This window comes from Gavialis gangeticus, unplaced genomic scaffold, assembly GCF_001723915.1.
Source record: "Gavialis gangeticus isolate Ggan-Ray unplaced genomic scaffold, GavGan_comp1, whole genome shotgun sequence".
In the NCBI taxonomy this organism is placed as follows: Eukaryota; Metazoa; Chordata; order Crocodylia; family Gavialidae; genus Gavialis; species Gavialis gangeticus.
In genome coordinates this window covers 121,386,285-121,398,795 of record NW_017729032.1, presented here as the reverse complement: position 1 = coordinate 121,398,795, position 12,511 = coordinate 121,386,285, and the positions used below count along the sequence as shown (strand labels likewise).

General features: G+C 46.5%; 1 protein-coding gene across 5 annotated transcripts in view; it reads left to right on the top strand.

Annotated features, from left to right (window-relative positions):
- ABCC4 (ATP binding cassette subfamily C member 4) overlaps nt 1-12,511 on the top strand; it is a 351,018-nt gene that overhangs the window by 131,341 nt on the left and 207,166 nt on the right. For all 5 annotated transcript variants that reach the window (XM_019524314.1, XM_019524312.1, XM_019524313.1 and 2 more), the window contains 3 exons: nt 2,446-2,550; nt 6,267-6,356; nt 6,943-7,134. In XM_019524314.1, coding sequence (XP_019379859.1) covers nt 2,446-2,550; nt 6,267-6,356; nt 6,943-7,134 — 387 coding nt within the window. The remainder of the gene's footprint in view (nt 1-2,445; nt 2,551-6,266; nt 6,357-6,942; nt 7,135-12,511) is intronic.

Here is a 12,511-nt window from a genome sequence, read left to right as displayed (position 1 = left end):
CCAGGAAGACTATGTCCACTGCTACCCCTGCATCTAAGGCAGTATGATTTAGGAAGAATTATATCAGAGTAAACCCCTGTGGCATGTACAAATGCCCAAAAGTAACAATTTCTTTCTTCTAAGAGAAGAAAATGATTTATATATAGATATTTGATTGCCGTGTTAGCTGGTTACAGTAGAAGCTCCCATATGTTGGTGTTCATACATACATTTTTATAATTTAAGTAGGTGATAGTTTATGCATATAGATTAAGAAACATATTAGAACTAGCACAAGTAGGCTCAGAACAGACAGTCAAAAAGCCCGAGGCTGAATTGATTCAATTTTTGCAGGTTAGTTTAAGCTGCATAGATTGAATTGATAAGTAAGTAGACAGACTGTTGCAGAGCACTCAGGTGCCCTGTGCCTGAGAGCAGAAAACAGCTCGGGAGAGACCCCTAGTGGCAAGAGGGGGAGGCCCAGCTGTCAGTTACCAGGGCAGCCAGGGTAACAGGTGCTGGTTGCCAGGACAACTGCCTGGGAGCCAGCTGACAGGAAGGGGCAGGGCCTGGCCCCTTTAAGCTCAGGCAAGAGGCCAGGAGGGCAGTTCCCCTCTGGTGACCGAGGGAGGAGGAGCTTGGCTAGTACAGATAGAGGGGAGGACTCTGACTGTGTGAGCATCCCCTGGTCGCTGCTGGTGTTGGAGTGTTTTCCTGGTAGGGATCGAACGTTGTTTGGCCGGACGGCTTAGCTTTTTATGTTATAGCCCAGGGGCTCTGTGTTTTTTTGTTTGCTTTTTCAACCAGACGACCGGGTGAAGCTATTAGGGGTTGGAGGAGGCCTCATAGTGGCTCCACGGGAGCGTGGGGACCTTGGCGCCATAGAGGGCTCAGTATTTGGGGTGCATTGACCCCAGCCCCAGAGCGAGGGGGCAGTGAGAAGTCCCAGAGCAAAGTGGGCAGTGAGGAGCCTGGAGAGAGGGCCGCGAGGAGCGAGAGGCCCCAGAGCAAGGGGGCAGTGGGAAGCCCCAGAGCAAGGGGGCAGCGAGAAGCCCCAAGGGGGTAAAGGAGAGGGCCAAGTTGCAACAGGGCCCAGGTCAAAACCACGTCAGTACCATCTGCGAGGCTTGGGCTGCTGTGTAGGGGAGGAAAGGGAGCCACAGATTGCGCCCCCTGGCACCGGGGTGCATAAAGTGGGGCAGCCTCCTGCTAATTGCATCAACCAATTAATCAATTAAGATCAAGGCGTGGCAGGAGAGTAAGCAGGTGGTTGGCCCGTAACAGGAGGGTGGAGTCACCACTAGAAGGGCTGCAGTAGCAATACTCCTGTCACACAAACATACAGTTTTGATTCTGGAAATGCAGCCACATGCCTGCAGTGGCCCAGGCGGAAGCCCGGGGGGGGTGGGGGTGAGGAGCACTAGAGTACACCTCCCTGCTCTGCTGGAGCAGACAGTTTGGGCCAAGGCTAGCCTATCTGCCCTGTGAGGGGAGTGGTTGTGGGGGAGATGCAGCGCATCCTGGGATGCTGGAGGAATGTGAATTAACTTGAATTTGGAGGGTAGAGTTAGAAAGTTTGTTAAACATTTAGGGCTCAAGCTAGAGGACTGCTGGACTTAGATAGCAGATAGGACTAGTCCTGGGCGTGTTGGTTTCCCCTCTCCCCTGCCAGCCTTGCATGTTTTTTGGCTCTGGACAGTACTGTTTGAAGCCTTATTTTCTCTGCCCTGAACTCTAGTGCCAAGCATGTTGAAGTGTAGATGGCTAAGAAGGTGCATTAGCAAAGACTAGAACAAGAGTTGAGCTGAGTGGAAGTGATCTGTTCGTCTTCACTCCTGTCCTGTTTTTGACTAGATCAAAGATGCATCACAATATTAAACTGTCAAGGCCCGAAGGAAGCAGAAAAAACAACAGAAGACTCCTGTGAACAGTGACTTAGTTTAATGTAGATAGAAGATACATATCTGTCATTATGTATGTTTTAGGGGATTGGATATATCTTTAAATGTTAAATTCGTTATAAAATTTGATAAGTTGAATTCATTAATAAACCAAATAGAAAAAAACAAAAAACCTCCAACAAAAATACGCTATTTTATTTGTTTAAATGATGGTCCACCCAATGTAGAGGAGAGTGCAAGGTGAAGATGTTACAGGTGTGGAAGAGCCTCCTTTCTGCATGGAAGGTGAGGGTTTATTGTGATACAGACTCTCTCATGAGAGAGAAATCCAGAAACAAAATAAGCGTGTTTTTTCCCCCAAACTATGAAATATACACTTATGGATGAACCTGTAAGTAAAATAGGTACACATGCAGTTAATTTAATTTGAAATCCTTGGACTTGGCTTCAGTAACATGATATTGAGGTTGGAGTATTTTTCTCACAGATGACATGGATTTGTATACCGTATGCTCAGAAACCATGCATTTTTCCTTTCCTTTCCTTGTGTTTTCTTTTACTACAGAACTTTCTGGTCCTTGATGAGATTTCAACTTTAAGGTCACAGCTGCAGAGTAACAATGAGAGTATTTTGCTTCATGTTCAAGACTTGACTTGTTATTGGGATAAGGTAATTTTCTCTCCACAAAACTCCATTTAAGTATCTGTGTATATAAATCTATATTGTACTTGGTGCCGCAAGTATTCTTCATCTAAATAATTCTTTGTGGAAGTGTTTGTATTAGTTCTCATGTGTTGACAGGAGCGGTGAGCAAGTAGAGGAGAGCAGGCTAGGGCAGGATGTCAGTGGGGATGGAGCCAATATAGGAACCAGCATGGCCCTAGCACAATGGAGGAGTAGCAGAGCAACTGGGGCCAGGGCAGTGCATGGGGCAGTGTTGGCTGGAGCACCCAGCTGCCAGCTGCAGCAACAGCTATTTCTAGGCCCCACCCCGCATGAGGCACTTGCCGCCTGACTTACACTGCTGAGCAGAAGGGAGGAAGCCTTTCTCTGTGGAGCTTGGAGCTCTGCCTAGGAGCCCCGCATGCTGCTGCCCTGTCAGGATCTCCCCCATCCAGACTCCAAGACAGGCTGGTGCTCTTGCCCCACTCTGTGCTCATGGGAGTGCCATGTGTCCCCAGCTAGATGGGGGCATCCTGCTGCAGTGCCCCACCTTCCTGGGGAGCAGCACAGAGGGGGCAGGAAGTTTGAGGGCACTCACCGCCACCACTTTCTTTCCGCCATAGCTACCACCACCGGGCAGGCGGTGGCCGGGGACCCCTAGGGCTGGGTCTCGTGAAGCTGCTGCCCACCCACAGGTTGCTGTGACTCCGCAGCTGGGCACAGGTGGGCACCAGTCCTAGGGGCACTGCGCCCCACTGCGGCTTGGCCCGGCCCTGGCCTCCGGTGGCTTCACAGCCACACAGGCCCCTTCTCGGCTGGGCACAGATCCTGGGGCAGGTGGAGGTGACCTCGGCAGTGTGGGGCTCACCCAGGTACCACAGCTATGAGTCCCAGAGTGGGTTGCGGGCTGCGGGCTGGATGTCATGCGATGCTGGAAGTGCAAGGATCAGTGCTGTAAGTAATAACATAGGCGGAGCGCTGCAAGTGCGGATCACCACTAGTTGAGCCAGTGGAAGTCGAGAACTGCCTGTATATATAAACTTGTCAGTAGGTAAAGCCAAAATTATATGGCAGTTATTAAAATGCTATGAATTTAACTGAATCATAACTTTAAGACACAACTGTATTTTAAAAGTGGTTAAGTAAAATGCTTCTTTTCTTTATAGTTAATTTTTCTCATGATTGAATAGCATTTCTCTTGTAGCTCAGATATGATTTGTTGCTCATTAAGAATATAACATTTTGCAGTATGGACTATAGTGAACTGATTATAGTACGTTTTCAGGTTTTACTTTTTTGTGCATTTTAATGAAATGACTAGCTGTGGATCATCTTATTGGTCTGGAGACAGCTCAATGCTCTTGCGTATATCAGTGTTGAGACTGGAAGTTCATGGCAGCTAATGGGAAAGGATTTTCTTTTTTTTTCTTTAAATTATGATAGTAGCTATACTGTTCAGTTATAGATTACTCTTTTAAAATGTACTCAGACCATTGTAAGCTCAAAATTGCTTTTGAAGAAAAGTGGAAGAAAATACATGAAAGATAAATCAAAAATATATTAAAACAATTCGAATAAAAGTAAAGTTGCACAACTGAAATATAACTTGAGTCTGTAGAGGTTGTCTGCATTCAACAAATATTATTTAAACATTTAAAAATTCTTTATGTATATGAAAGGCTATATAAATGTTGCCAGAACTCTTAGACTTCACAATTCCATCTACATTGGTTTGTGTCAGCATTTTCGTAGGACACAGAGCGTGCGTCTACATGACATGCTTTAATACTCATTAGATTAATCTAATGTGCACCAAATGCAGTCGGTTAATGTGTGTAAGATTAGTCTAACTGGCTTTTCTCTATTACCAGAAAATACAGGGTGCTTGTAGATGTGCTGGGAGGCTGCTCTGACATGCTGTAATTATAGTATGCCAGAGCAGGCTCGATTAATCGAGTCTGCTGGAGTGTGCTAATTAGTGCGCTCCAGCCAGCCTCTGCATTTTGTGTATCAGCATCCCCTTCCTTCAAAATGGCTTTAATGAGCTTTAGTTCAAGTGCCTTTGCCGCACAGGGACACTGATATACGAGACACTGTGGCGCTTTAATTAGAGCTACTCTAATTAAAGCACGCCCCTCCCCACCCCTGGAGCACATGGAGAAGTGTCCGTGGGTACACGTAGGTGTTAACCAGGAGCAGATTTGCTCCTGGTCAGCCAATCCACTGGGGCCCAAACTCCGGCCAGGTTCAGAACACCATGGCTGAGATCCCCTCCAGCCATGGGGTAAGGGGTGGCTCCTCAGCAGCCCCTGCCTGGCATTTATCTGCTCTCTGGGGCTTGAGTCCAGCTGTTGCCTGCTCCTGGCCACTGCGAGTTTCCTTGGTGGGCCTATCTGGGCATCAGCAGTGCTGCACAGCCCTGGTCTGAGCCATAGGGCTCTGCCGCCTGCTCTTGGCCACTAGGCATTGTGTTCCTGTGGCATGGGCATGTGCCAGTTCTGGCACTTGAGCAAACCCTTGACCTTGCTCTCGGAACCTCACGGTGCACATGCCTGCAGTCCCTGGCAGTGGCAGCCCGTGGACATGGCAGCCTCCCTGATTCTGGGGCTCTCAACTGGATGGCAGGAAAAACTGAGGACCCTGTGGCCATTTGAGGCAATGTCAAAGTGCAGCAGCAGGTCAGCTGAGGCATGCGGACCAATGCCCACATCTACAAGTCAATGTCCACATTTTCCTCTTTAAAATAAACATATATGTTAGCTGGAGATCTGGCCCAAATTGGGGTAACTACAGTGAAATCATTATCAGCTGATAATGTTTGTCTGCTTGAGAAATCAACGTGTAACATACTGTCAAAGATGTCCTGTTGCTGCCACCTAGTGGAGGATAATACAACTAAAAATTTTTTTTTTAATTCTGCACACCAAGAGAGTTCAAGATCAGCAAGGAATGTATTTTGCTTTTCGGATACTATCTTGATCTGGAAATAATGTAGAGATGTACTATTCTTATATGAACTTTGAGAGACAGGATTGGCTTCCACGTTACATTCTTAAAAAACAAAAATGGAATGATTTGGTCCCTGTAAATATTTGCAAAGAAACTAAACTAATTTTATTTGATTTACATTTTCAGAAGTGGCAAATGATTGGGGCAGGGGGTAGTAATGTTAGATTTTGGGCATAATCGCCTTCTGTACTGAAAGTGCTGACCTCTTATTTCACTCCACTTCTCTTACACTGGCTGAATGTAGTTTGTCCTTTCTCACTATTGTAATACCATCTATTTTTATTTATACTTATTATTTGAATTGTTGTAATTAAATTATTATTTGATGTGCGTAGTGCTGTGGAAGATACAGATTAGAGGCATACCTTGATTCAAAAGCCACTGACATCAATAGTAGCTGCATCAGGTTCATAGAATTTATCATTTAGAAAAACTTATAGGTTAAGGTATGCTTTCCATTTCTAGTAAAACAGGCAATATTACAGTTATAGTTTGGGTGCAGAGATTCAAAGCATGTCCAGAGATCCTTATGTATAAACAATATAAGGTAAAGTAGATATAGACTAGAAATAGATAAAACTTAAGGAATTTTAAAGAATCTTTTTAAGTTGAGATTTATTTCCTAATTTATATGCATCATTCATTGTATTAAAGAGGATATGTGTTTTCCAGACAATTAAAAAGTGGGTTTTTTCTCTTTAACAAACTTTTAGAGCGTGGGAGTCCCAACACTTGCACAGCTTTCATTTACTGTCAGACCAGGAGAATTATTGGCTGTGATTGGCCCTGTAGGAGCTGGGAAAGTAAGTCTTAATGCATTGCTCTATTTTGCATTGTTGCTTTACAGTTTTATTGACTGTATACATTGTAGACTTATGAATTTGAAAATACACAAACACAGTTATGTTTTGTGGTGTTAGAAGTTATATGTGCATACCAGCTTGCAAAGTCCACTTACAGTGAGGAATAAAGTTTGAAGTGTACATTCCCAGATATTCTACTTTCTGGATGTATTTGAAATGTATTATTGAATTTGTACTTATTTGAATAAACAAGTTAAATTTAAAAATTTTTAAATTCACTGCATTATTAAATTTGGCCTTTTTAGTACAATAAAATGCTTTTTTAGTAAATTGTCTAAATTATATTTTTAAATGCAATCAGTAATTCAGGTAAAGGACAAAAGTTCAACAATACTTGGTGGACTTTGAAACCTAAGTCCCATTTACAGAAGTTTGGATGCCTTTGAAATTTTTTATCAAGCCTGTTTTGCATAAAGTGCAGAATTTATTTTCTGAACACACAAATAGTGCATGAGGAGTCTTTCTGAATTTTGTCTACTGCCTTCATAAGAAATGGTTTTAACTCTTTTTAAAAAATATCTTCCAGTCTTCTCTACTAAGTGCTGTACTTGGTGAAGTGCCAAAAGATGAAGGTTTAATAAATGTTAGAGGAAGAACTGCCTATGTTTCTCAGCAGCCCTGGGTTTTTTCTGGCACAGTGAGGAGTAACATTCTATTTGACAAAGAATATGTAAAAGAAAAATATGAAAAAGTTTTAAAAGTTTGTGCTCTCAAAAAAGTAAGTTGTTTTCCTTTTGCATTCTGATTTAATTTTGGCAAGAGCCCTGCTTATTTTCACCTTAATGTTGTTGCTATAAGTATTGGCATTTACTGTAGTGTATATTATATTGAACGGGTTTTTAATAATGAAATGAATGAATTGCATTTAATATTATGCGGCACTTGTTTTTTGACTCGGGTATAGAACAAATGTCTGTAATTTGAAATAAACTCGCTAGAGGGATATCTGTTTTTTGGGAAGCTAAGGCAAATTTGGAAAGCACTAGGGGAGAATCCTGTTTTGTCAAGTTGATGGATGAAGTGCCACTTAATTGCCTCTTGCATACCTGCCCATCTCAGTGCTATTTTCCCATACTTCAGTCATACTTTGAGGGTTTAAGTGCACTGTGTGGATACAGTTTACCCAGTAACTTGTCTGCATAGCCACTGAGCTTGCCTTGTGTAGTGTCCTGTGATCTGTGGAGACAACAGTGGTCACTTACACCTTGGAGAAATTCTCTTTTGCCTGTGCACAGTCTGCCTGGGCTGTACACTGACTGAAAACCATTGTTATGCTAAAACAATGCCTAGCAGGGTTTTGCTGCTTCCAGGAGGTACATTTGCTGCATCCCTTTGCAGCCAATTTGCACGTATAAAAGGGGCCCTGTGGGGAGTATGACATGCAGACAGAGCAGAGCCAGGTAGTATGAGAGATGCAACTGAGAGGAATCCTAGGCAGAGCAGGCAGACGGTTGCAGAGCAAGCAGGATAGCTGTATGGATCGGGGGTGAGAGTAGATAAGGCCTTAGGGGGACACGGGAACACTTTAGGTATGGTTGGGATAGCCAACCAAGGACTGAGAATGGGTGCACTTAAACAGGCTGGGGACCCCTTGGGTAGGGACAGACACTCAAAAAGCCTGAGCCTGATTTGATTTAATTTTTGCCGGTTAGTCTAACCTGGCTAGACTGAATCACTTTGTAACTGTACAGACATCCCCTCTAGACTGAAGAAATGCAGGCACATGCCTGCTGTGGCTCAGGCTTGAAGCCAGGAGGGTGCTACAGCAGCCCTCCCTTTCCTTTCATAGTGCTGAGCTGATGGGGGGCATGGCCAGGCCCTAGCAGGATACACTGATTAGGGAGGGGTTCCCTCCCTCGGTGCTCCTGACCAGTGGGGAAACTATCAGGGAATTGCACAGCATTTGGTTAAACAGCAGAGTTACACAGGGAGTTGATAACAGAGCATTTAGCATCCCATCAAGAAAACAAAAGTCTCTCTCATTAGTTCAAGCTATTAAACAGCTTTTTCCAAGGAAGGAATGTGGAGGGACATTACCAGCTGACCTGTTGATTAGCTCCAAAAAGCCCTAAGTGGACACTGTTCTGTCTGCCTTTGTCCTGCCTGCTTTACACGGACATCTCTCAGCATTAGCTAGTATACCACCTGCTGGCTATGATCTATGCTGTGGGAGAGGGCTGGGGGGAATCCCTGCATGAGCAGCGAGTGGTATGGAGGTGCGGGGGAGGGAGAAGCCAAGAAGACCATGCTGTGCCTGCGGTCTCTGCCAGAGCTCCAGCCAGGGAGCAGAGGGGTGGAGCCAGCCCTGCTTTGGAGCAGAGAACACAGCCCAGGGCTGCAAAGCATCTGGGATGCTGGGGGACTCTGGTTTAAGTTAAACAGGAGGTGTGGAACAGATTGCATAAACTGGTTTGACTCAAATTAGTTAAGTCTGATACTACATTCAACTAAGTTTATCGCAGACCAGTTTCAGCCATTTTCAAACTGGTTTATGTGCACTGAACATTTGTTTTGTAACAGGTTTAAACCAGTTTCCGATCACTTAAACTGGTTTATATGTAATGTCTGTCCCTAGCTCTTGGGATGGCAGTGGACGCCTGGTCACTGGGATAGGGAAGAGGGTAGAAATTTTGTGGAAGGAGTGGGTGAGGGTGGCTGGAGATCAAATGACATGCTCTTGCACCCCGTGGTCTTGGCCATTTGGATGTGGCTTCAGGCCCAGAGAGCCCTGGCCATGAGGCTGTCTGTAGCTCATGGCAGCAAAAAGCAGTTGTGCAGGGCCTGTAGTGCAGCAGCAAGCTGTCACAGTCCTGTTTGTACCAGCCTTGCCTGACCTGTGAGGGCTTATGTGATTGGGACTGCTGTTGACCTGAGGTTATGTTTATTAGCTGGCTGTGTAAGTTTGTGATGGTAGCAAGGCTGACTGGTGAGGCATTTCTCTCTTAGTGTGTCCTCCCCTGCCCCCCTAAGGTGCAGTATCCACCTCCAACCCCCAGAACTCACCTGTGGAGTGGCTGATCTGCTGAGCTCTGGGTGGCCTTATGTAATTTCCCTTGTGTGAGCCGCAACTGTAGCAGATCTTTTTGGGCTTTGTCACCCAGATCCAGGAGTGACCCAGTCCCCTAGAGTCAGTGTGGCTGGGTGCTCTGTGGGGCTAAAGGAGTGTCCAGGACTACCTTGGATGGCTAGATGGAAGTGGCTAGATGGACTACCTTGGATGCCAGGAGGAAGACAGGCATGGGAGGCACAGGGCTTTGGCACGTCAGGGGGCAGGAGCATGTGCCTCAGCACAGACACCGGTGCATGGCAGGTGTGGCCTAGTTGTAGGAATCCTCTAGCAGGATGAGTTAGTGCAAGACTTGCATAAGTCTCAGTGGGAGAACTGCCTTGCCTGTCCCCCAGTGACAGGAGATAGAGCTTTTCTGCTTCCTGAGGAGCTGAGCCCCCATGAACTCTTTGAAAAACTCTGGGGCATAGACCTACAGTTGGTCTTTAGCCATCAGAAGAGGGCTTCTGGATATGCTCTGGGATGGGGGCTGAACCTCCTCCAAAATGTTCCTTGCTCAGAGAGTGCTTGTGAAAAAGCAAAAGGTAGCCCTGGGCTGTGGTAGTTGGTGAAGCTTGTGTGAGGCTGTCCACCTACCTGCTGCCTGGCAGTATGCCCCCTAAACTTGGCAGTGGCTGAGCTCTGCTTCTTCTGCTGTGCTGGCAGTTATATAGGTTTAACTGTGAAGTGCTGAGGCAGCTTGTCCAATGTCCTGTGCGGGGAGGTGTATAGTTGTCCTGCCTGCTACAGCGCCGGGGGAGAGTGTTGAGATCCCCCTGCATGGGGCAGCAATGAGGTTCTTTTCCATTAGTGGGTATTCTAGACCCTACAATAATTAAAATAATAAATTAAAGCCATATTACGTAGTACATTGTATAACAGTAGGTCTTGAAAATTTGTAGAATAACATTACAGTAATTGTTAAGGACATTGACAGAAAGTAGTCTGCTTTGCACAAAATACTGGAAATAGTTGAAATAGTGGAATAATAATTCTAGTTGTGATAATTCATGTTTAAAAAAATCAAGCTATTCGAAGCAATAATCTGCTAGGTGGACTCATTGTTTTAGATTTGATAACTGTGAGTATGTCTTATAGGGCTGTGCAAAGGTTTGGTAGCCGATTCGTTTTGGAGGAGATTTGGCTCAATTTGGTGGCTGAATCTCCAAATCCAAATTGAATCGAGAGACCCATTAAAAGGTCCGAACTGAATCAATTCAGAAAAGATTTGAAGTTTCGGAAGGCAGACATGCAGGAAACAGAAACTGAGAAAGGCGGGGGAACTGCTCTGATATTGACATCTGTAGCTGGCCAGTGACTGTGATCTTTCCCTGAGTTACCTTTCAATCACAGTGCTATAGGGGAGGGACATAGAAACAACCTGTCAGGCTGTGTGAATTCATCTGTGTGTCTTTGTGAGCTGTCTGTCTCTCTGTTGCAGCAGCAGTGTCTGAAGGGCTCTGACTTGGTAGTAGGTAGTCTCTTGCCACCAAGTTCTATCCAGTCCTTTCCTATTTACCCTTGCCTGTCATCCCTATTGCTATCCATTCCTTCCAGGTTGTTCTTCCCCCAGAATCCTCTTATGTTTTTGTTAGCCTGTCTTCCCACCCCTCCCTGCCCCCCCCCAAAATAAGAAATCTTTGTTTTCCCTGACAGTGTGTCATCACTCTGCTGGAAAGCACAACATATATTACATTTATAGCACATAGACACACACACATTTTGCAGCACACCAAACATCATGAAGTGTGCTGGAAAGGCAGGTGCCAAGTCTTCGGGCAGGCGAGGGAGAGCTGCAAGTTCCCCCCCCGCAACATAGACACATCCTCTTTCCTGTCAGCAAGGTGTCTAATACTGCTAGTGGGAGCAAGGAGGTGGGAGCTGTGTCTGCACCTGCAGCACCACCACTAACCACAACCATCAGCAGCATGATGGTCGCCAGTCCTATTTCAGTTGCCAGCATGAGCCTTCCAGTGGCAGAGGAGGAGCTGGATCTGGAAGCAGGGGAGCTGCGTGTCATAGCCAAGAAAATTCTGGGGAAGGAGGGGGAATCTGAGTTTGTGCCCCACACCCCTCAGGGTTCCCCTGGAGGCAGGTTTCCTTCTCCAGAAGGCAGCTTGGAAGAGGTTGTGGGGGCAGGTGGCTCAGCTTCTCATATTGTTGTGCCTCTGCCTGCTGAGGAGGGGATAAGGTGGTATCATCACCCAAAAATGGGTGGGTAGTGTAGTGTGGAATCATTTTGAAGTGGCAGATTATCCCAGGTATGCTACCTGCCAGCACTGCTGAAAGCAGATCAGCTGGGGCAAGGAGGTGAAACACTTTGCCACCATGGCAATCCTGCTGCATCTCAGGAGGCAGGACCCCTTTGCTCTTGTTTCTCCTCAGTCTAGCACCAGTGGGAGCGTGCCCAAAAAGAAGTCCCCCTCTAGCTCTAGAGCCCCCATCCCCCCAAAGCAGAGGCAGGCCACCCTGGACCAGTGGGGGAAAGGCGGAAACAAAGTGGGGTGCATTCCCAAGGCGAGCGAGGTCATCCAGAGCACTGGGGAGATGCTTGTTCTGGATGGCCAGCCCTTTTCCTCTGTTGAGCGCCCAGGGTTCAGGTGGCTCATGGTGCTTGTGGCCTCATCCTACCAAGTGCCTGCATGCACCACCTTTAGCACGACGGTGATGCCCTCCCTGTATGAGGCCTGCAGGGAGTACGTGAGGGAAGAGCTGTGGAAGGCAGGGCCGCAGGTAGCCTTGCACTTCACCTTGGACATCTGGAGCAGCTGGGGTGGAGATCATGCCTACCTCTCCCTCACAGGGCACTGGTGCCATCAGTCAGGGCGTTGGTGGGCTCCCCTTGAAGTGAGGTGATGGATGAGTCCCACACGGCAAGGGAGATCATGGTGGCCGTGTACCGCATGGTACAGAGTTGGCTCGTTGGGCAGGGCGAGCTCACCTGCAGGTTCATGGTCACCGACAGCAGGGAAAGTATGGTGAAGGCGGGGCATGACTAGTATGGAATAGTCGGGGAAGCACTGTGGTCCCAGAGGGGAGGGGAACCAGG